At 35.5% G+C, this 23206-nt stretch overlaps 3 protein-coding genes across 3 annotated transcripts; 2 read left to right on the top strand and 1 right to left on the bottom strand.

Annotated features, from left to right (window-relative positions):
• Positions 1–2251: 2251 nt before the first annotated feature.
• On the top strand, positions 2252–3622 carry LOC147925572 (uncharacterized). Its single transcript, XM_087492674.1, has 3 exons — positions 2252–2780; positions 2837–3184; positions 3297–3622. The coding sequence occupies exons 1-3, from the start codon at positions 2252–2254 to the stop codon at positions 3620–3622; spliced, it is 1203 nt and encodes a 400-aa protein (XP_087348800.1).
• Positions 3623–10356: 6734 nt separating this feature from the next.
• On the top strand, positions 10357–11119 carry LOC147925573 (uncharacterized). Its single transcript, XM_087492675.1, has 2 exons — positions 10357–10587; positions 10697–11119. The coding sequence occupies exons 1-2, from the start codon at positions 10357–10359 to the stop codon at positions 11117–11119; spliced, it is 654 nt and encodes a 217-aa protein (XP_087348801.1).
• A 6300-nt stretch (positions 11120–17419) lies between these two features.
• On the bottom strand, positions 17420–18904 carry LOC104750453 (paraxanthine methyltransferase 1). Its single transcript, XM_010472244.3, has 3 exons — positions 18763–18904; positions 18008–18661; positions 17420–17908 (listed from the first exon to the last, which is right to left on the bottom strand). Exons 1-3 carry the CDS (start codon positions 18835–18837, stop codon positions 17576–17578), a joined length of 1062 nt encoding a protein of 353 aa, XP_010470546.2. The 5' UTR covers positions 18838–18904; the 3' UTR covers positions 17420–17575.
• Positions 18905–23206: the final 4302 nt, after the last annotated feature.

Below are 23206 nucleotides of genomic sequence, written 5' to 3' on the forward strand. Positions count from 1 at the left end.
AACTCTTTAGGTTCTCTAATGAATATTTTCAGAAATTTCTGATTATTCTTTCGCATCACTAATGAATCGGGATGGCTTAACCGGTTGATAACATCATTATTTTACCCATTTTAGCTATAGTTTTCATTTGCATTTAGGAAGAGTTTGATGAGATTTCAGGTAGAAAAGGTCTTTTATCAAGTATTTCAGGTTTCAAGAATGTTTTACAGGTTTTATAGCAAATTGGACCAAAAGACAAGGAAAATACGTTTCAGGACAGATTCAAAGCTTTACAGTATGAGCCACTTTTGAAGACCTTCCCAAACTCACATTTTGACGTTCTTGGTGTCTATGGAAAGTTGGAATAGTCATATTTCTCCTCGAAGGGGAATAAAGTCAATCCATTCATTCATCCGGAAGATATGCCCGATTTATCGAGAAGTGTTATAAACCAACGTGAAGAGAACCATTCAGCCGATGGGCTTTTATTGAAGGCCAGACCAGCGACAATCACCACGGCCCAGTCCAAGCCTCCTCCACGGTCCAGAAGCCTCTTTCGTCGTCCCTTGTCCTGCACTTAAGAAGAGAAAACGTTTCTACCCTTACAAACCCTAATCCAAGACAAAACCAGTGTGTGCTTCATTTTACATCCATCCACGCCTCCAGCAGCAGCCCTAGAGACGACCAGAGACCCCTACACAGCCGTCAAAGCTCGTTCTATTTCAGCTCTTTTTGGAAGCCATCGTCGTTCATCTTTGAAGTCACCATCTCTCTTTCTACTCTTTCTAAATTCTTTCGTTAGTGTTCTCTACTTGTTTAAGGAAGAAGAATCATCTACTTTGTATTCCAGAGAAGATTTCTAAACCCTTTTCTTATACTTTTAATCTTTTATGCAATATCTTATTCATATAACTTTGATTTGCATGAGTATGTCTGAGTAGTTCTCTTGTTGGGTTTAAGGGTTTTCAAAAGGGGATTCATGGATTGTTGACTTGGGTGATTTAGATTTGGGTCTGTTCGTTTATTGTTCTCCATCTAAATAAATGTTTGTTGCTTACTGCTTAATTGACGCCCTAGCTACTGCTTTTAGGATAGATTTAAATCGCCTAAAGTAATTTAGATGAGCAAAGCGTCATAACCAACCGAAAGTTGAGTTATGAAGTTTTGTTTGTGAACTTATCAAACTTGGATTATTTATGTGTGTTTAGCTCCTATTTACCTGCGAAAATAGAGTAATCTAGGTTGTCTAGACATAGTGATTAGGTTCTATGGGAATAGGCAGTTGCTTAGTCCAAATTTGAGTTCTTGAACGTTAATAATCGAAAATACCCTGTTTAGTTTACTAGTGTTGGGCATAATTTTATCATCATAAATAAATAAATATAATTTATTTAGTCATCGCATATTTTGCTGGATAAAATCAGCATAAATAAGAGTTTATCTTATAAAAGGAAAATCTTCCTGAGTAGTTTAAGGAACCGAGAATCTCGTGACTGATTCTGTCAAGCGACCAAGAATCTCGTGACTGACTTTGTCATGAGACCAAGAATCTCTTGGCTAACTTCGTCACTGGACCGAAAGTCACGCGACTAGATCTGTTAAGGGACCAAGAGTCTAACAACCGAGTTTAATAATGGGCCAAGAGTCCCGTGACCGACCCTATCATAGATAGAGTCGGCAAGGCCAAGACAAATCCTAAGGGATTAGGGAAAAGGAGTCTCTATATAAGGAGAGCAGCCTCCACGAGAGACAGGGGAAAAACAAAGCAAGAGACCTAAAACACAAGACACATGACTCAACTCTATAATGCGGTTAGGGTTTATAGATTGATTCGCTGTGTCTTGAATTCTTGTATTTGAGCTCGAGACTTTGATCAATAAAAACAACTATTCAACATCTGTTTCTTGTTTCCGTAGTCTTTAAACGAATCGATTTTTTTTGCCTAAACAGTTAACAACTATTCAACATCTGTTTCTTGTTTCCGTAGTCTTTAAACGAATCGATTATTTTTGCCCAAACAGTTGGCGCTAGAAGGAGGGGCTAGAGTAATCTACGTGAGATGACGGGAAACGGAAGTGACATGACCAATGTCGAAGCGACTGTCGCCGCTCAGCTGAAAGCCCTGACTGCCATGATGAACGAGACGGTGCAGAAGCTGACGCAGATCAAGGCTGATAACGCCGGGCTACGTGAGGAGAACGCCTCACTGGTGACAGCATGAAGAAATTTTACTGAAGCAACCTCAAGACTTCGTGGCGTGCACGTCAGTCGGATGCAAGATCTCAATACAACTCCTGCAGCTACTCGAACGACGACCGCGACTGAAGACGGACGACTAGAGACTCCACGGGAGGAGAATAATGGAGAAAACCCTAGCATACGTCAAACCCGCGAGAACCTTGTTCGAGAAGAAAACACGGATCAACAACGAATCGTTAACGCGCTGCACGTTACAGGAGTCGAACATGAACCACACACCATGTCAGCCGAAGCCGCTTACTTGGAAGCTATGCTTACAAAACATTTGGGTGCAGTAGAAGCCATGATCGAACGATTGTCAGGAGGGGCTCCACCGATCCGAAAAAGCAACTTGCACTCGTATGCCGATACACCTTTTTCTGATGAAATTGCACTCACTGAGATGACGAGAAAATTCATGTTACCAACAATGAAGATGTATGATGGAACATCCGACCCGGATGACCACATAGCACAATACAAACAACGAATGTTCACGATGGCCATCCAAAAAGAGTGCAGGGAAGATACTATGTGCAAGGGTTTTGGCTCAAGCCTAACAGGTGCAGCTCGATCAACCTGCTAAACAGCTCGACCAACTCGTTTGCATCATTGACAGATCTCTTCGTTGAGAAATTTGCAAGCAGCAGGAACCTGGAGAAGACAGCGGATGACCTTTACGAGGTACGACAAAAAAGAGACGAGTCGTTGCGTGCCTATGTGGGACGCTTCAACAAGGAAAAAGTATCGATCCCCAGTTGCAACACGTCAACTGCCATCTCCGCATTTAAAAGAGGATTGCTTCCTGACGGTGATTTGTACAAGGAACTTACAAAGTACCAATGCAAAACAATGGAAGACGTGCTCTCACGTGTGTGGGCGCAGATAAAGTGGAAGGACGACTCGGCTTATCGCCAGCGACGTTCACCACGATCTGATTCCCGTGTAGTGAGAAACGAAAGAACAAGTAGGGATGATAAGCCTTACCAAAGACCTCGTGACGAAAACACCATAAGTGAAAGAAGGAACACGCATCGAACATTGAGCGAGGCTAACACATTGAGTCGGTGTATTAAAAGAGATGGGGGAAACCGTGAGATGGCCTCCAAAAATGAAAGCACTTGACAATAGGCGTGACACCTCAAAGTGGTGTGAGTTCCACAACGATCACGACCACAAAACAGAAGATTGCATCTCATTGAAGATGGAAGTGAATGAGCTGCTTAAAAAAGGTCACTTGAGGGAATACTTGTCAGATAAAACCCACAATCGCATGGATGGCGAGAGCAACAAGCAAATAGCAATTGCGAACGCCCCAGTTTCGCCTCCAAAACATGATCGAGTCATCAATGTTATCTCTGGAGGATCAGAGATAAGTGGGATAAATCACTCATCTGCAAAATGAAACACTAGAGCTGTCAAGAACTCTCAAAGCAGAGGACACGCTTCGAAAGGCGATACGCCGTCATACACCATAACTTTTACGACTGATGAGAGCAGTGTACCAAACCTGCATCAAGATGCTTTGGTCATACAACTAACAATGGCTAACTGTTTGATGAAGAGGATATTAATCGACAATGGAAGCTCAACTAACATCCTTTATATGCAAGCATATAAGGAGTTGGGTCTCGACGAAGGAGGACTGGCACGAAAATCTATTCCATTAGTTGGGTTCAGCAGTGAGGGCAAGCAGAGTATTGGCAAAGTGACGCTTCCAGTGTATGCAGAGGGAGTTAACAAACACACTAAATTTTTAGTAGTAGATTGTGCTTCGGCTTATAATGCTATTATGGGACGCCCTTGGATTCACGACATGGGAGCTATTCCATCGACTCTACACGAGACTATCAGATTTCCCACCCCATGGGGAGTGAAAGAGATAGTAGGAGAACAAGAAATTTCACATTCATGCTATCAAACTACCTTAAAAGGTAAGGGTCAACAGTTATAGCAATTACAAAGGCTACCGCTGGTACTTCATAGGGAGAACCAGAGGTGGAACAGTTGGATGAGATGCCATTACTCGAAGACGATCCTGACAAGCGGGTGAACATGAGTTCAAAACTAGCAGCCGACATACAAAAGAGGCTTATCGACTTCCTTCGATCATACGCCAGCTGCTTTGAATCTTCAAACAAAACAATTGTGAAACTATTGAAGAAACGTCTGAAAAGTCTAAAGGAAAGTTGGTAGAAGAGCTTCCAGGCATGTTGTGGGCTTATCGCACCATCACTAAGTCATCGACATACAAAAAACCGTTTTCTCTAGTGTATGGGATGGAAACAGTAATGCCATGTGAAGTAGACGTGACTACGGCACGAACCGAGCACCCTAACTTGCAGAAAAACGTAGAGTTGATGAGTCTTGATCTCGATCCACTAGACGAGAAACGAGAAGCAGCGAAAATCAAAAATGGGTGTTATCAACAGGAAGCAGCTAGAAGCTACAACAAAAAAGGTAGGACGCGGACATTCCAAGAGGAGACTGGGTCTTGCGACGTACTTTTCAAAATACAAGGGAACAAGGAGCTGGGAAACTCGATCCCACCTTGGAGGTCCTTACAAGGTCACTGAAGTTCGTTGGTCAGGAGCCTGTAAGTTGCAAAGCAATGAAGGGAAAAATCAGCCCAATAGTTGGAATGCCCTGCATTTGAAGGAATACTACTTTTATTACCATGGTTTCTTGGTTTTTAATTATTTATTTTTGGTGTTTTTGCATTTTTCCGAGGATTAACACTACACGTCTCATGTTATGGACAACGTTTTCAATAAAAATGGTTTTTCATTCTACAAAGCAAGTCTTGTTTTGAGTATGTTACTATCACATAAAATGTGTCACAAGCACGAGTCTTGAACGTGTCACGAGCACGAGACTTGAACGTGTCACGAGCACGAGACTTGGACGTATCACGAGCACGAGATCTAACTGTGCCATAAGCACACAAATTAGACAATATGTCATGAACATTGAAAAAGTAGCATGTGTGTGTCATAGACACGAGACATGGATCTTTGTCACGTACACGAAGATAATGTTGCGAACAAATCAGTAATGTCAATACCACATGACGTATGTAATGCCATGAGCATGTGAACAGTGCTACGAGCACAAGGCATAAACGATATCATGAACATTGTAATTAAGAAAGTGAGCACGTGACAGTTGTGGAACACCTGACTGTCATGAGCACAAGCACTCAAATGATGTTATGAACATTGTTATTAAGGAAGTGAGCAAGTGACAGTTATGTTCCTGACTGTCACGAGCAAAAGATACAAACGATGTCATGAACATTATTATTAAAGAGCTATGTACGTGATAGTTATGAAACACCAGGTTGTCACGCGCACAAGACGATCACTTGTGTCATAAGCAACCATGTGACTGTCGTGAGCACAAGACTCACGCCATGAGCGCATGAGATGGACGATGTTATGAACACGCGGCATGAATAGCGGCAGTCACACGTGACACAAATGGTAGCAGAGGCATGCGACATGAACTATATCTTGAGCATGTAATGACGCTTGATATAGGCGATGTCATGAGCATACAAAGCGAATCGTGTCATGAGCACAAAACATTGACAATGTCATGAACATTGTTATTAAAGAAGCGAGCACATGACAATTATAGAACACTTAACTGTCACGAGTGCAAGACATGAGCGATGTCGAGAATGCACGACATAAATGCTGTTAGAAGAACATGACGTGACTAATTCCCTGAGCACACGATAGAAATCGCGTCATGAGCATAATCATGATGACAAGATGTTGAGAGCATGAAACTCACGCCATTAGCTTTTAACATGAGTAGTGTCATGAACATGTGACATGAATGGTGTCGGAGGCACGTGACATGAATAACGTCGTGAACACAAAACAATCATTTGACATGGCACGAAGCAGTAGATGTGTCAACAAATGAGTATCATTTCATGTTTGTACGATGAAAATTGTAATGTAGTGGGCAAATCGCACCAAGAGAGCTCGACGTATACCCTTGTGCTAGGCACAAAATGTAACAATGCAATGAAGAGGAGACACGTGTAACGTCATGATCAAAGGACATAAATAATGTCTTGAGCCTGAGATATAAATCATGTCACGAGACATATCATGTCACGAATGCGAGACCTAAGTTGTGTCTCACGCACAAGATAAGAAATTGTCTGTCACATACATCCTCACATGTGGAGATTATCGTACGGTAAGAGAATGTTATCATATACAAGATCAATGCCACGAGCAAGTCTTATGACTGACAAGAATGTCATAACCTACAAAATGGTCATGGCACATAGAGTCAAGTACAAAAATGATCCCAGTCAGGACGCGTTAAGGACTCAACATTGTCTCTACGGAGTCACTATTCGATAAAGCTGCTATGGTGACGTCACAAGCCATTACAGATCATTTCAAAAGGTACATCACTTTGAGATTTTGTTGGCTGGAAAAATAATACCATTGTTTTTAACTACTCTCTAAATTCTTACTAAGAAAATAGAGAGTGGGGGGCTAACTGTTGGGCATAATTTTATCATCATAAATAAATAAATATAATTTATTTAGTCAGCGCATATTTTGCTTAATAAAATCAACATAAATAAGAGTTTATCTTATAAAAGGAAAATCTTCCTAATTATTTCAAGGAACCGAGAATCTCGTGACTGACTCTGTCAAGCGACCAAGAGTCTCGTGACTGACTCTGCCACGTGACCGAGAATCTCGCGACTAACTTCGTCAATGAACCGAAAGTCACGCGACTAGATCTGTTAAGGGACCAAGAGTCTAACGACCGACATTAATAATGGGCCAAGAGTCCCGTGACCGACCCCTATCATAGATAGAGTCGGCAAGCCCAAGACAAATCCTAAGGGATTAGGGCAAAGGAGTCTCTATATAAGGAGAGCGGCCTCCATGAGAGAAAGGGGGGAAAACAAAGCAAGAGACCTAAAACACAAGACACACAACTCAACTCTAGAACGCGGCTAGGGTTTATAGATTGATTAGCTGTGCCTTAAATTCTTGTATTTGAGCTCGAGACTTTGATCAATAAAAACAACTATTTAACATCTGTTTCTTGTTTCCGTAGTCTTTAAACGAATCGATTATTTTTGCCCAAACAATTATTATGATTCGATCCATGATACCCTGAGAATTCCCTATTACCCAACACTTCTTCTATTGCTATTTACATTTCTTAATTTCTTATTTGCTTTCTATTTTGGTTCGTAGGAAAACCCACAACAAACCCCCCTTTTATTTTGTCTTAGCCATATTTCTTCTTCATAAAACTCATCCCCTAACTTACTAGTCTTTGTGGGATCGATACCTTAAATACTACAATCGATTTGCTATGCACTTGCAGCTTTTTCGTTGTGTTATTCTAGGTTAAAACCTGACACACATCAAGTTTTTGGCACCGTTGCCGGGGACTATTTAATTTACTTACGAGTTTAGGACTAGGATATCAGTCTAAGACGTTTTATTTTCAATTTGACTTTGATATTTTTATTTTTTATTTTAGGTACTCTCGAGCCTAGCTCGAATGGAGGACCAAAACCGAGCTCCAGGGGAGCTTGATGATCCGTCAACTCGAAGGATCACAGATTTCGACACCCCTTACCAACACTTTCAAAACCGATTTGCCATTCAACCGATGAAACCACAAGGACAAGATGTCGAGATAAGCCTTCAAGCCATTGTTTTTGGTTCAGCAAAATCAGTACCTTGGTACTTCTACGGAGCACCCAATGAACCATATTGATAATTTTGAAGAAATATGTGGCATCATCAACTCGAGTGAAAAAATTTAAGACTACACAAGATGTAAGCTTTTCTCATTTTCTCTTGGAGAAAAAGCTAGTGAGTGGCTGAAGTCTGTAGCTCCGGCGTCAATGACCACTTGGGAGGAGTGCAAAACAGCCTTTGTTAATCGCTTTTACCCTAAGTCTCGGTCAGACCATATAAGGAAAGCAATTCTTGGATTTTAACAAGGATCCACAGAGTCGTTCTCTGATTTTTGGGAATGATTTACAAGCTATGAAAGAGATTGTCCTCACCATGGATTTACCCAAGGGTGTATGATGAGTATTTTCTACAATGGAATTCAAGATCGATACAGATTGGCTTTAGATGCGGCAAGTAATGGGTACTTTTCTACCAAGACGATACAAGCGGCACACATTTTAATTGGGAATTTTGCCTCAAGTAATATCAACAATTACCATGACCACAACACAACCTCAATGTCTACAAGTTCTGAATCCAAAGATGTTGTCGAGCTCAAAACCATGATGAAGGAGGGGAAAGATCATCTAATGCGGCAAGAAAAGAGATTCAAAGCTGATCAAGGTCTCCATGGGGACAATATTCGTCACCAAGAAGAAGATGCAACACGCAAGCCCTCTAATGCACCTCCACAAGTCATTGCTAATCCAGCTCCGACATCTCGAGACAACAAGTTTATGTGCGCCTTTATTGATGGTAAAGAAAACGCCCACCAAAATCAAAATCATGGCGAATTCTTTAATATGCAGCAGATTATGGAGAATCAACATCTTATAATGGAAAGTCATCAACAACTTATGGTGAATCAAAAACTACTACTGGAACGGGAGAGGCACAACTCCCAAAACGTCAAAAATCTTAGCTTTAAATTCGAAGGCATGACTAATAAGAATGACGTAATGAATGCGGGAATTACGGGCCTATCTTCTCATGTTAGGAATGTTGAAATAAGAATCGCTCAGTTGGGTGAAGGTAAGAATTCTCAAGCTAATTATCTTCCTAGTGAAGCCGAGATAAATCCAAGAGGAAGTTGCAACATCATAACACCTGAGGGTAAGAAAGAAGCTGAACCTACCACCAACCTACCCAGCAAAGTTGATCCACCAACATGGCAAGAAGATGACGAACCAATTAATAAACCACCACAACAAAGAAAGCTTCATAAGATAGACGATCCAGTGAAGTTTTTCTTTCCTTGCACTATCAAAGGTGTGGATTTTCTTGACTCTCTTTGTGACACAGGATCTGATTGCAATGTTATGTCGGAGACCATTGCAAGAGAGCTAGAAATTTGTGACATCAAGCCTTCGATGATTTCTCTGAAGTTTGGAAACGCGTACAACGAAACTACACGGGGTTTTCTGCAAAATCTTTTGGTGCAAGTAGGAGGCTGCATTAACAGATGAGATATGGATCTCATATGCCATTGATTTTTGGGAGTGCATTCCTTGCAACAGTAGGGGAAAAAATCGATTACCCGAGAAGACGAGTTTCTTTCTCTAAAATCAAGAAGAGAGTCTTCTACCATGCTATTCCTATAGATTTTTCTCATCGTGCAACCAAATCTGATGAAAAAAGGAGAATTTAGATACTGGAGATGATAAGAAGAAGCCACATGGCGTTATAAAAGAAGCCCTGAGCCTGACGAAGAAAGAAGTTCTTAAACCGACGAAGTCTGGCTACGAAAATTTTTCACGCGACAAGATCTCGACTTCGCCTATGCATGACTGCACTAAGAATAAGATTAGAGAGGTCCTACACATTGATGCACGGCCTAAGGTACCCCCAATACCAATCTCATATGACCTTCCTTGGTTCAGACACATTGCAAACTACTTAGCAGCTGAGGTCGAGCCTCCTCAATTCTTCGGTTACCAAAAGAAAAAGTTTTTTCGTGAGGCTAGAAGATACTATTGGGATGAGACATACCTATACAAGAAGTGTACTGATGGGATGTTTAGAAGTTTCATTCCGGAAGAAGACGTTCCAGGTATTCTCTTTGCTTGTCACGGATCAGATTATGGTGGACACTTTGCCAAATTCAAAACAGTCACTAAGGCATTACAAGCTGGTTTTTGGTGGCCAACAATGTTTAAAGACACCCATGAATTTATATCTAAGTGTGATGCTGGTAAAAGGCATGGGAACATCAGTAAAAGAAATGAGATGCCGCAAAACTTCACACAAGAAGTTGAAGTTTTCGATGTTTGGGGAATAGATTTCATGGGTCCTTTTCCTTCGTCCTATGGAAACAAATATATCCTTGTTGCTGTTGACTATGTTGTCTAACTGGGTAGAAGCTATTGCTAGCCCCACAAATGATTCAAAGGTAGTAGTAAAGATGGTCAAGTCGATTATCTTTCCAAGATTTGGTGTTCCACTAGTTGTTATCAGTGATGGAGGTACGCATTTCATCAACAAAGTATTTGAGAACCTCTTGAAGAAAAATGGAGTGAGACACAAGGTTGCTACGCCTTACCACCCTCAAACCAGTGGCCAAGTGGAAGTTTCCAACAGAGAAATCAAAAGAATCTTAGAGAAAACGGTAGGAAAAACGAGGAAAGATTGGTCGGTAAGACTTGATGATACTTATATGGGCGTATAAGACTGCATTCAAAACTCCTATAGGTACCACTCCATTTCACCTCGTCTATGAGAAATCATGTCATCTTCCAGCATAGAGTGAATATAAGGTCGCATGGGCGGTAAAGAAGTTGAACTACGACATTAAATCTGCAGCTGAGAGACGCTTGATTCAGTTGAATGAGTTAGAAGAGATTCGTTTTAATGCTTATGAGAATTCTAGGATCTACAAGGAGAAGACTAAGCTCTACCATGACCAGAAGGTAATCCCAAAGATTTTTTCACAAAATGACCAGGTTCTACTCTTCAACTCTCGTTTGAAACTTTTTCCCGGAAAACTCAAATCGCGATGGTATGGACGATTCAAAATCAAAGAAGTAAAACCATATGGTGCTGTGGTACTTCAAAACCGCGATGGAGGTGAATTCATTGTCAATGGACAGCGTCTCAAGCCATATCTCGCAGATGTGGAAGAAGAACTCGGAGATCCAATCACCCAAGACGATCCTCCTCAATCCTAATAGGCTACCAACGTCAAGCCAACGACGTTAAACAAGCGCGCTTCTTGGGAGGCAACCCATGTCTAGTAAGTTTTTATTTTTAGGATTTATTTTCTTTTACTTTTAATATTTTTGCATTTTAGTTTCAGGTTCATAAAAAAAAAAAAAAAAAAAAAAGGAAATTGAAAAGCTAAAAGAAAAAAAGAAGTGCCATGGATTGGCAACACACCATGACTAGTGGCAAGCACCACCTACTGACCGGCCACCTCCAATGTGACTGAAGCATGCCGAAGGCGACGGATCGTCACCATCCTTGAGTGACTGATGCCGAGAGCCCCCACCAGCCATACCAACCATAGCCGATACCATAGCTGATACCATATCCTATGTACCATGTACCACGTCCAACATTAGCTGCTAATGTTTGTGACCGTAACAGCTGCTTACTGTCTGCGACCGTCCATCCGTGTACCGCGAGACTAATCTGAACCACCACCATCCTCACCACCTACCATCACCATTCTTACATTTAGGTATGTTTTTTGTTATTTTTATTTTATCATTATTATTGATGGTTTTAGGTTTTTGTTTCAAGGAGGATGCATGTAGAGATATATCAAACATAATTCGAATGAACTTAGCCTAGTTCAAACTCGATGTCAAGCAACCAAAGGAAGTACAAACGGTTAGTCACCACATTTTCATTCCATAGACGAACTTTAGACAATTCTTGGGCAACCATTAAACGTCTAGAGTCGACACAACATCATTCCATCAAGGTGACATTGTTCTTAAACCCTACACTTTTCCTTATGATTATTCATCCTCATCTCTTTCTTTTTTCCCACCGAGGACGATGTGATTTAAGTCTGGGGGGAAGGATGTTCCATCCTATACTAATGCTACTTTCTATTTTGTTGACTTGAGACATTTTTCCACTTTTTACATCAATAATTTTGACGTTTTTATCGAGTCACATTTTTTTTTATTGAGTTAAAACTAGTAGGGGATTATGATCTTATTCTAACGGTTTATTTGATTTGGATTAACACTCTTATGACTCTTAATTATGCTTGAGAACAGAACCAAAGTTTGGAAAGACTGTGAGCCGACTCAACAATCCCCAAAGTCCCTATTCGATGGATATTCAGATGATCTAACGTTGTCTCTAACTTTTATAGGACCTAAACCAGACTTAATTATCAAGCCGAGGGAATTTGTATACATTGGACTAGATCTCTACATTCAAGCCACACAAGACATTGCACTTCTTCAAAAGTATGTTCGCCTTTCTCTTCCCTTCGTAACTCTAAAAAAAAAAGAGAAAAAGAAAAAATAATAAAAAGAAAAGAATAAGGATATAGGTAGCAAAGAAGTGAGCCAAGGGATGTCGTGTAAACCCATGCATACTTTGGATTTCATGGAAGCATGTCCATTGTATATATACATATATAAAAATAGAAAAAAAGAGCAAGGGATCTATAAAATAAAATAAAATGATACACTAGAAAAATTAGGGAAAAATAGATTCCTTGGAAGTGAGAAAAGGGAGAGGAAAGGAATCATACGAAGAAACTCTTGGCTCGAAGAGAGTCAACAAGCCATTGATCGATTTTCCCTTGGTAAGATTTCACTTTTTATTATTGCTTTAATTTATGTAAAGAGATGACAGTGGAGATTCCGGAAACTCCGAAGAATTTTGGGATCAAGAAGCGTTAATGATTCTCATGGACGATTACAAATGTAAGTTCCTAATGTCAAGGCGAAGAAGAGTGCAAAGACAATATCCCCAAAGATAAGTAAATTCCTGTAATTTTCAAAACCTCTTTTCCATGATTTATTCAGATTATTTGCTTGAAGACAAGCAAAGTCTAAGTCTGGGGGAGTTGATAACATCATTATTTTACCCATTTTAGCTATAGTTTTCATATGAATTTAGGAAGATTTTGATGAGATTTCAGGTATAAAAGGTCTATTATCAAGTATTTCAGGTTTTAAGAAGGTTTTACAAGTTTTATAGCAAATTGGACCAAAAGACAAGGAAAATACGTTACAGGACAGATTCAGAGCTTTACATTAGGGGCCACTTTTGAAGATCTTCCCGAGCTCACATTTTGAATTGCTTGGTGTCTATGGAAATCTGCAAGAGTCATCCTTCTCCTCGAAGGGGAATCAAATTAATCCATTCATTCATACGGAAGATATGTCCGATTTATCGATAAGTGTTATAAACCGACGTGAAGAGAACCATTCAGCCGATAGGCTTTTATTGAAGGCCTGACCAGCGACCATCACCACGGCCCAGTTCAAGCCTCCTCCACGGTCCAGAAGCCTCTTTTGCCGCCCCTTGTCCTGCACTTAAGAAGAGAAAACATTACTACCCTTACAAACCCTAATCCAAGACAAAACCCTATAATTACTCTTAAAGACCTAGGGTTTCAGTGTGTGCTTCATTTTACATCCATCCACGCCTCAAACAGCCACCCTAGAGACGATCAGAGACCCCTACACAGCCGTCAAAGCTCGTTCTCTCTCAGCTCTTCTTGGAAGCCATCGTCGTTCATCTTTGAAGTCACCATCTCTCTTTCTACTCTTTCTAAATTCTTTCGTTAGTGTTCTCTACTTGTTTAAGGAAGAATAATCATCTACTTTGTATTCCAGAGAAGATTTCTAAACCAATTTCTTATACTTTTAATCTTTTATGCAATATCTTATTCATATAACTTTGAATTGCATGAGTATGTCTGAGTAGTTCTCTTGTTGGGTTTAAGGGTTTTTAAAAGGAGATTCATGGATTGTTGACTAGGGTGATTAGATTTGGGTCTGTTCGTTTATTGTTCACCATCTAAATAAATATTTGTTGCTTACTGCTTGATTGACGCCCTAGCTACTGCTTTTAGGATAGATTTAAATCGCCTAAAGTAATTTAGATGAGCAAAGCGTCATAACCAACTGAAAGTTGAGTTATGGAGTTTTGTTTGTGAACTTATCAAACTTGGATTATTTATGTGTGTTTAGCTCCTATTTACCTGCGGAAATAGATTAGGTTCTATGGTAATAGGCCAGTTGCTTAGTCCAAATTTGAGTTCTTGAACGTTAATAATCAAAAATACCTTGTTTAGTTTATTAGTATGATTCGATCCATGATACCCTGAGAATTCCCTATTACCCAACACTTCATCTATTGCTATTTTCATTGCTGTATTTCTTATTTGCTTTCTATTTTGGTTCGTCGAAAACCCACAACAACCCCCCCCCTTTTATTTTGTCTTAGCCATATTTCTTCTTCATAAAACTCGTCTCGTAATGTCTCTGTGGGATCGATACCTTAAATACTACAATCTATTTGAATCCCACTCTGTAATTAATAACATTCTCATATTGGGTTATGTATTATAACTTAGACCCTTTTAACTTTGAGACTAATTGGGAGATTATAACACATAATTATCAAATTATGTTCCCATAGGCAATACTCTTCAAGAGCTTTCAATACTTTTTCTACTACTTCTTATTATTGTAATAGAATAGTGGAAATTGTCTCACACTAACTTCTTTTATCGTCATATATATATAGATGAGATAAATACCTCATGTACTTATTATTATTCACTTATAGTGGAGATATTAGTCGACATAACCGCGATCTTATATATCTATATATACAATTTTGGAAACCTGATCCGACGGGTTTGGGCTATAGAACCAACACTAAAACTATTAGTTTATTTCATATACTATAGATTTGTAGTCATTGTTTGAAAATTAACTTATAAATTATTTAATATATAAACTACAAAATATTACACAAACTACAACACATTCTTAATATTCAAAAAAAAATGTATACACATAAAAATATACACTAACATACCATATATGCATATACCTCTCTTTAATTATAGAAAACAAAACTAAGTTTTTTAAAATTTTATATTCTATCTAATAAATAAATGTAATGTAATTAGGTTATAAACTGTATAAAGCATAAGAAGAAGAAAAACATTCTAAACAAAATTATAAATTAATTAGATAAAAGTTAATTAATTTGGAATTTGAAAACTAAATAAATGAAAAATTATCATTTTAAATACAATAATTTATAATTTAGTCTCGCAGTGTACCACGGTGAAAACCAAGTATATATATATATATATATATCATACCCACATTTATAACCACTTTTATAGCAACTTTCATATCATTGATGTGACATTTTCCTTTTTCTTTGCATAAATTCATATTCAGTTCAATGAATAGACCAAGCCAATAGGATGTGATTTACATCAACATCTCATATTTTTACACAGTCACAAAAAATAAGATTATAATATTTTTTTAAAATATGTTTCAATATATTGTGTCTTACATGATAACAATATTTTGTGACAAGTAGAATATAATTTCTCTTTCCAACAATGATATTATTTTTCTATTATAATCTTGGTTATAAGTGGAATTAAGTTGTTTGTATATATTCTCTTATAGACTTTTAGTCATTTACTTTCTTTAGATTTCTTTAGATTATTCTAAAGAATAAGTGAATTTTTTATGGTCATATATTTGGACTTAAATCTCCCCATATAAATGGTGCCAAGAAAATATGATCAATAATCATTATTTAGTAATTAGTTACCAAATTTTCAATGTATTCACCAAAAAAGGTTAGAGACATGATTTAAAATATTTAATTATGATATTATATCTAATTTTAATTAGATCTAAATTTGTTATTAAACAAATAAAGTTTATCACAAACATTATAAACAATCATATAAATGAATACTAAATAAATATTAAGCATCATATTTATATATACATATATATGTATATTTTTTCAAACATTTTTTTTTTACTAAAGATTTTATTATAAAATCTAAAACTTTTTACCAAAAAAATATATTGGTCTAGTTATCGTGGTGTTATTTGGTTTGACATACAAGTCCACGAAATAATGATCCGGCTTATCATGTTTCGGTCTTTTACTGAAGTTTTTGAGTTTATCGATCAAATCTAAGATATATATAGCAAGTAAGTGAAACTTATCTTTGCGTTTGGTCCTTCGCACTTCTCTGATGAGAGATATGGCCTCTTAACTGAGCTCTTTTTTAAAATTGGGACGACAACGACGTTAGCAAAAGGAGACGCGTCGGTTAAGTACCATGGGTAGAAACATAGCTCATGTTATTATTTCCTATCACCAAGAATATAAAAGTACTAGGCATTAGAGACATCAATAAGCAACGATTCAATTAAACAATCAAACTATAAAATAATAATGCTTTCGATCACTTGATAAAATATTTTCGGTTTTTGAGAATTAACCGAACCAACAATAAAGCACAGCTGATAATAATGGAATGATTAAATTATGAACAGATCTCTCTTCACAATAACTAAAACCAGTAGATAATTAAAGCATTATCCGTAAAACAAAATAGCATCAATCGATCATAAATTAAACATTATGTAACGAAATACATGTTCATGAACTTAGGAAAAATTTAAATACTGTAATGAAATCAGATCAGCATATATTTAAGCAATAGTGACCAAATAAATTGAATATATCGAGATTCTCAAGCGAATAAACATGAACAACACACACGTGTTACCAAACCAACAATTCATCGAACCAACTAATAAAATAACAAAAGTAATGAAACAAGTCCACCATGATAAATCGTTGGGGCGACACGACATATGCCAAAGTCAATATGTTATAAACCATATTGAACGATTATACAATGATACCAAGAATGAACCAATTAAATTTAAGTAATATGATGGATAGTATAAACTTATCTCTATAAGAGGGATCCATCTTGGCGACACAAAATAGAGAAGCTGCTGACGTCAGAGAAAAGGAAGTTTGGAACGGCAACGGCTGCTCCAACGTCTTAACAACGCTTGTTCACATGGTCACGGCTGACAGGGTGCTATCTTTTATTTTTTTTCGTTTAGCTAAGGTTTAGAGCGTGTTAATAATTGTGTTATAACAAGTGGTTGGAGGAATTATTCTCTTATATATTATTCTATTGTAGATAATACAATATATATAGAGATAAAATATTAGGATTTATGGTTTATACTAATAGGTCGATAATAAATATTAATAAAACAATATAATCATTTATAACATGTCCTCGATTTTTCACAAAAAATGTGCCGAAATATCTAGTCAAAATTGGAAAAAAAAAATATTTTACGCAAAGAGGATAGGAAATCATAAATCAAAATGTGAAACCTCGAATTCAAACTCTGTATTGGCCAAATTAAAATAAACATATGGAACAACGCTATAGGACTATCTTATAATAATAAGCGAAAAAGTGAAGTTTTATTAATTTATAAGATAGGGGAGAATACAAAGACGCAAAGACAAAACAGCAAGAAGAAAAAGATGACAAAGCACCATGATATCGAAGCAACAATGGAGTAAAACGCCTTAGTACATTAATGTATTTGGATCACAGATCAGTTCTTGCGAAGCACGATGAGGTACTGCATTCCAGGTTTGCAATTCTGGAGACGAGACATCTGTTCGCGCGCCTTGACCTCGACAAGGTCAAAAGCTTTCCTCATGATCTCGGTCCCAAAATGTGCGGAAATGAACGCTCCATAAAAGGCTTTGAAGGAGGTGGCCAATATCTTGGGGTCTAACGGAAACTCATTTTCAGAGTGAATGATATCCTCAAAAGCCTCGATTGTGAACTTCCCATTCTCCTCAATGATTTGCCTGATCTCGCTTTGTTCCGCAAAGTAAATTGAGGTTCTGAATGTGTCCACCTTTTCTTGCTCGGTCACACCCTTTTTTAAACAAAAAAAAAGAAAAAAAAAAGAAGATAAGTTAGTTAAATACTTATGTAATTGTAGGTAATACTTTGAAGATAAAATTATGTTATCTACCTGTTTAGCAAGATCACTAAGAGATTCTCCAATAAAATCCATTACTGTTCCTTTAGGTGTCTCGGACATCTTAACTCCGTCTCTTAGACACGAACCTAAAAGCAACATCAAACCCCCGGGCACGAGCTCTTCAGCTCTAACATCCAATAGTTTCTTGGTGTCGATAGAGTATTGGTCAAGATACGCTTTCTTGACAGCTTGGTTAAACCCGGTGCACTGCATGTCTTTGTTCCATAAGTGAGAGTCACGGTCCATGATCCCTTTGGGAATCTTGGAGGTGAAATGGAAGGCGTAACTCATGACTCCAATGTGGAAACTCTCCTTCGGGAGAACACGGTCGAAGAAGGAACCAGGAACTCCGGCGCTATAGTATCTTCTCCCTGGAGGAAGTGTCTTGAAGAGAGTGTTGAAATCGTTGAGGGTAAAGTCGTTGAACAAGACTTGGAACTCGATGTTATCCACCGGGTTTTGTGCGGTTTCTCTTTGGTACTTTTCTTCTACCGCATCTATTATATTCTGGACTGCCACAAAAGTGTTAGGTCCACTTGCACAACCAAAGTCTGCTACACTGAACCGATTCGATATCAAATCGAGGCTGAGGTTGGCTGAGATCGCCTCGGTCATCTTGTCCTTTGCCGCTTCCAACAACGCTCTCTGTATATAGAGGAGACGGTTAAATACATACATCTTAGGAGTTAGGAATACTGGATACAGGACCTAGCTAACAAAGGAATGCAAAATATATGTATTAAAACCTGATACGAAGACTGTTGGTTGTAACTCTCAGGACCATCTCCTCCAATCATGATCCAATCTGGAGTGGTAGTCATAGTGTCTCTCTTCTTTCTTCTTCCCACTATTCTTCTCTTGTTTGATGCTTTGGTTTGTGATGAGAGTAGTGATAATCCATGGACGTCTCTATGCCTATTTATAGTAATATTTCCTGTGAGTTTAATATTACTATATATATTCAACGTAATCTTTACGTGGAACTTGACAAATCTGTAACTCAGGATAATGTGAAATATGTTAAAAATCTTTTAGATTGTGACATTTGTTAAATAGTTGTTCGACCGCTAAAATTTTTATCATAAATAAAGTTTGCAAATTGAACCTCACTATTCCTGCCTAAAGGAAATGCATGAATAAGGTCTGAAAATATAAGTTTAGATATTCTAGGCCACAGTCGGTCGAAATTGTGTCACGCTTAACAATTACACTCATGTGTTTTAGGAAAATTAATCATGTGGTTAGAATGCTGATCACGTCTTGATTACATGACTTTTGCAAACTAGTTCGTATAAGATTACGAAAGAAATTCGTATAACTATATAGGCTTTAAATTGTAGTAAATTTTAAATTTGTTTACGGTTTTAGATTTTTAAAATTTTTATTTTATAATCAAACGATTAAAAAATATTAGTTTTGATTGCTTTTGTCAATTTAAGAAGAATAAAAATCTAAAATCTATGTTACATTAACATTTCATCTTTTAAAGGGACTTGATAGTTTTTTCTTCCATTATTCATTTTAAATTTTTAAATAAAAAATCTAAACTAATCTGAAAAAACTTAAAAACTTACGACCATTGATAGCTATAATTAGGTCTAACCATGCAATTCTGAAACTATACAAATAAGGAAACTAAGTTTACCAAAACAAAAAAAACAAATAAGGAAACTAGTTTTAGAAAATGACGTGATACACGAAATCAAAGAGATTAGTCAAATGTTACCGGCGAGACCACAGCCGTCAAAAAATATTATTGTATTCCTTCTAATTTTGAAGTTTGACTATAAGCAACAAAAAATATTTTATATTTGGTCTTTGACAAGTCAAGAAATAGTGTTTTGACAATGAAACTCATTTTCAACTTTAATATCATATTAAGTACCAACCCGCACTATATACAAAATAAATCGATTTAAATAAAATATTATAAGTAAAATTATTATTTTTTTAGATTTAAGATTTGTCTGTATAAAACAAAAATGTAAGTAAAGTTTTTTTCATTTATTCAAATTTACGTTTATATTCTATAAAATACGTTTCATCCGTGAAATATTTGAACTTGGAAAATAATTTCAATGTGGTGTAGAAAGTTTTGATGTCTTTTTGTGTTTCTAAAAATCAAATTCACATATTTTATATTTTACATTATTTTCTATATCACTATACCATTAAACAAATAAAGCAATATTTTAAACTAATTGATTTTATTTAAACTAATCTTAAATTTAAAAATGCAATGAGGAAAATGGTAAAAGTGATAAATAAATGAATAAATTTTTTCTTGTTTGTGAAATGTAATTTACTTTTAATAAGTAAATAGATTATGAAAATGATAATTAAATACATTTTCAGATTTAATAGTTGATTAAATCTTTCATTTTAAAAAACTAATATAAAAAACATTGGCTCATGATATTTCAGTGGCATATTTATGTAAATAATAATGAGACGTAAAGACATTTATTAAAAATGTACAGGAGCTCTGTAATCGCGACACCTCAGTTTTTTTGTGAGAGTATTTTTCTATTAATATATAGGGGATTGCTTTCTCATTCTGTTGTTATTTGGTCTTGAATGTTTATAATTTTTGTAATATATTCGAATAAACACAACTCTACAATGAACAGTTGCAACTTTACAAAAAAACTGTTATAATGAACAATCGCAACTTTTAATAGAACACATAATTTATTTATTTTTACAGATTTTTTTGGAAAATTATCCAAAATGTACGATTTAAAAAACACAACTTTTGGTAACATTTATTCGTATTGCTATTATATTCATTATTCCAAAAAAAATTTGTTATATCAAGAATTAGAGGAATTTCTTGACTTTTAAAAGAATGAATGCTAGAAAGTAATTTAGAAAAATTTATAAACCATTGAGATTGAAATTTTAGTTGATTTTGTGTCATGTAAAAAAAATGAAAACAGTTCAAAAAGACAAATATATATATATATATATATATATATATATATATATATATTTCAAAAGATACGAATATTCCAATAATCAGAACTCTATAGTGAACAGTTATAACTTTCATAAATAACTATTTTTATGATCCATCATGATTTTTCGAAAAATATCCAAAAGGTAGGATTAAAAAAACACAATTGTTAGTCGCAATTTCGGATTGTTATTATATTTTTTGGAAAAATATTCAAAATGTACGATTGAAAAAAATACAACTTTTGGTGGCATTTATTCGGACTGCTATTATATTCATCATTCCAAAAATCTTTTGTTAAATCAAGTATTAGAGGAATTTCTTGACTTTTAAAAGAATGAATGCTAGAAAGTAATTTAGAAAAATTTAGAAACTGTTGAGATTGAAATTTTAGTTGATTTTGTGTAATGGCAAAAAAATGAAAACAGTTCAAAAAGACAAATATATATAGATTTCAAAAGATACGAATATTCCAATAATCAGAACTCTATAGTGAACAGTTGTAACTTTCATAAATAACTATTTTTAATGATCCATCACGATTTTTCGAAAAATATTCAAAAGGTACGATTAAAAAAACACAACTGTTAGTCGCATTTTTCGGATTGTTATTATATTTTTTGGAAAAATATCCAAAATGTATGATTGAAAAAACACAACTTTTGGTGGCATTTATTCGGACTGCTATTATATTCATCATTCCAAAAATCTTTTGTTAAATCAAGAATTAGAGGAATTTCTTGACTTCTAAAAGAATGAAGGCTAGAAAGTAATTTAGAAAAATTTAGAAACTGTTGAGATTGAAATTTTAGTTGATTTTGTGTAATGGCAAAAAAATGAAAACAGTTCAAATAGACAAATATATATAGATTTCAAAAGATACAAATATTCCAATAATCACAACTTTACAATGAATAGTTGTAACTTTTCATAAATAACTGTTTTAATGATCCATCACGACTTTTCGAAAAATCTCCAAAAAGTACAATTGAAAAAACACAACTGTTAGTTGCATTTTTTCGGATTGTTATTATATATAGATTCTTTGACAAGTCTAGAAATAGTGATGGGACAATGACACTCATTTCAAACTTTAATATCATATGGCTTTCTTATTTTGTTGTTATTTTGGTCTTGAATGTTTATAGTTTTTGATTTTTGTTATTGAAAATCTCATTTTTTATCCATTCAAGATTTTGTAAAAATGGTTTTACTAAAATTTAGGGAGTCAGGTTTTTGGAAGATTTTAACAATTTTCATTAATAATCTAAAAACCATCTTATTTAAGTTTTTCAGTTTAATTTTTCCTTACTTAACTTTTAAAGGAAATACATTTTGACTTTATTTACTCATTTTATGATTTGTATATGTACAGATATCTAATTAGTGCTAACGATATGGTTAAATAGTTAATTGACTAGGGAATTTCAAAGATATTTTTCCAGTACCATTTTTTAAAAATAAATCTTCCTAAAATTTTCTCAAAAAATACTACTAAAAATCATATATTTAATTTAAATATGTATTTAAACTTATAAAAATATATCTACACAAACAATCGTTTAATATGTGTAAAATTATATATATACTTAATAAATGCCTTTTAAAACTTTTGAAAAAACTTCGAAAACGTATAATATTTATATCCGAGTATCTATAATTTAAAATGTATTTTTGAAAAGAAGCACACCAAAAATAGTATTTTCAAAAATTCTCTTAAATAAACTATCATTCGAGTTTAAAGGTGTGTATTCAATTTAATATATTAAGTGATTTGAATTTTTTTATGATTTAAATGATTTTGGGGAAGTTGATATGATTTATTGTAAATAAGATGAATTGTTTTAAAATTTGGTGATAGAATATTTAATCCATTAGTTTGAATCAAAAAGAAAAGTCATATGGCATGCATATCTTAACTTATCATGGTGTAAAATAACATTTTTAACAGATTATGTATCACTTCTTAGTTGATTGTCGGGTGTCAATGTTAAAATAATTAGAGAAAGTTGAAGTAATTTGTACACTTAATATTTGACAACGGAAAGATATTTACAAAAAAAACAAATATATTCTTTTACAACAAAAAAAAAGAAAAAGCAAAAAAATTATTTTATAATCAGACTATTACAAAAATTAGTTTTGATTGCTTTTGTCAAATTAAGAAGAAAAAAATCTAAAATCTATGTTACATTAACATTTCATCTTTTAAAGGGACTTGATATTTTTTTCTT

The sequence above is a fragment of the Camelina sativa genome, chromosome 16 (assembly GCF_030686135.1).
Source record: "Camelina sativa cultivar CO46 ecotype springtype chromosome 16, ASM3068613v1".
Classification (NCBI taxonomy): domain Eukaryota; kingdom Viridiplantae; phylum Streptophyta; class Magnoliopsida; order Brassicales; family Brassicaceae; genus Camelina; species Camelina sativa.

Excerpts from the sequence above, each read along its gene's own strand:
- LOC147925573 (XM_087492675.1), top strand. The coding sequence starts at position 10,357 with ATGGTCAAGTCGATTATCTTTCCAAGATTTGGTGTTCCACTAGTTGTT. Across the intron at positions 10,588-10,696 it reads AAACGAGGAAAGATTGGTCG|AGTGAATATAAGGTCGCATG; the intron begins GTAAGACTTGAT and ends CTTCCAGCATAG.
- LOC147925572 (XM_087492674.1), top strand. The coding sequence starts at position 2,252 with ATGCAAGATCTCAATACAACTCCTGCAGCTACTCGAACGACGACCGCG. Across the intron at positions 2,781-2,836 it reads TTTTGGCTCAAGCCTAACAG|ATCTCTTCGTTGAGAAATTT; the intron begins GTGCAGCTCGAT and ends CATCATTGACAG. Across the intron at positions 3,185-3,296 it reads AGTGAGAAACGAAAGAACAA|AGATGGGGGAAACCGTGAGA; the intron begins GTAGGGATGATA and ends GTGTATTAAAAG.
- LOC104750453 (XM_010472244.3), bottom strand. The coding sequence starts at position 18,837 with ATGACTACCACTCCAGATTGGATCATGATTGGAGGAGATGGTCCTGAG. Across the intron at positions 18,662-18,762 it reads ACCAACAGTCTTCGTATCAG|AGAGCGTTGTTGGAAGCGGC; the intron begins GTTTTAATACAT and ends CTCTATATACAG. Across the intron at positions 17,909-18,007 it reads TTAGTGATCTTGCTAAACAG|GGTGTGACCGAGCAAGAAAA; the intron begins GTAGATAACATA and ends TGTTTAAAAAAG.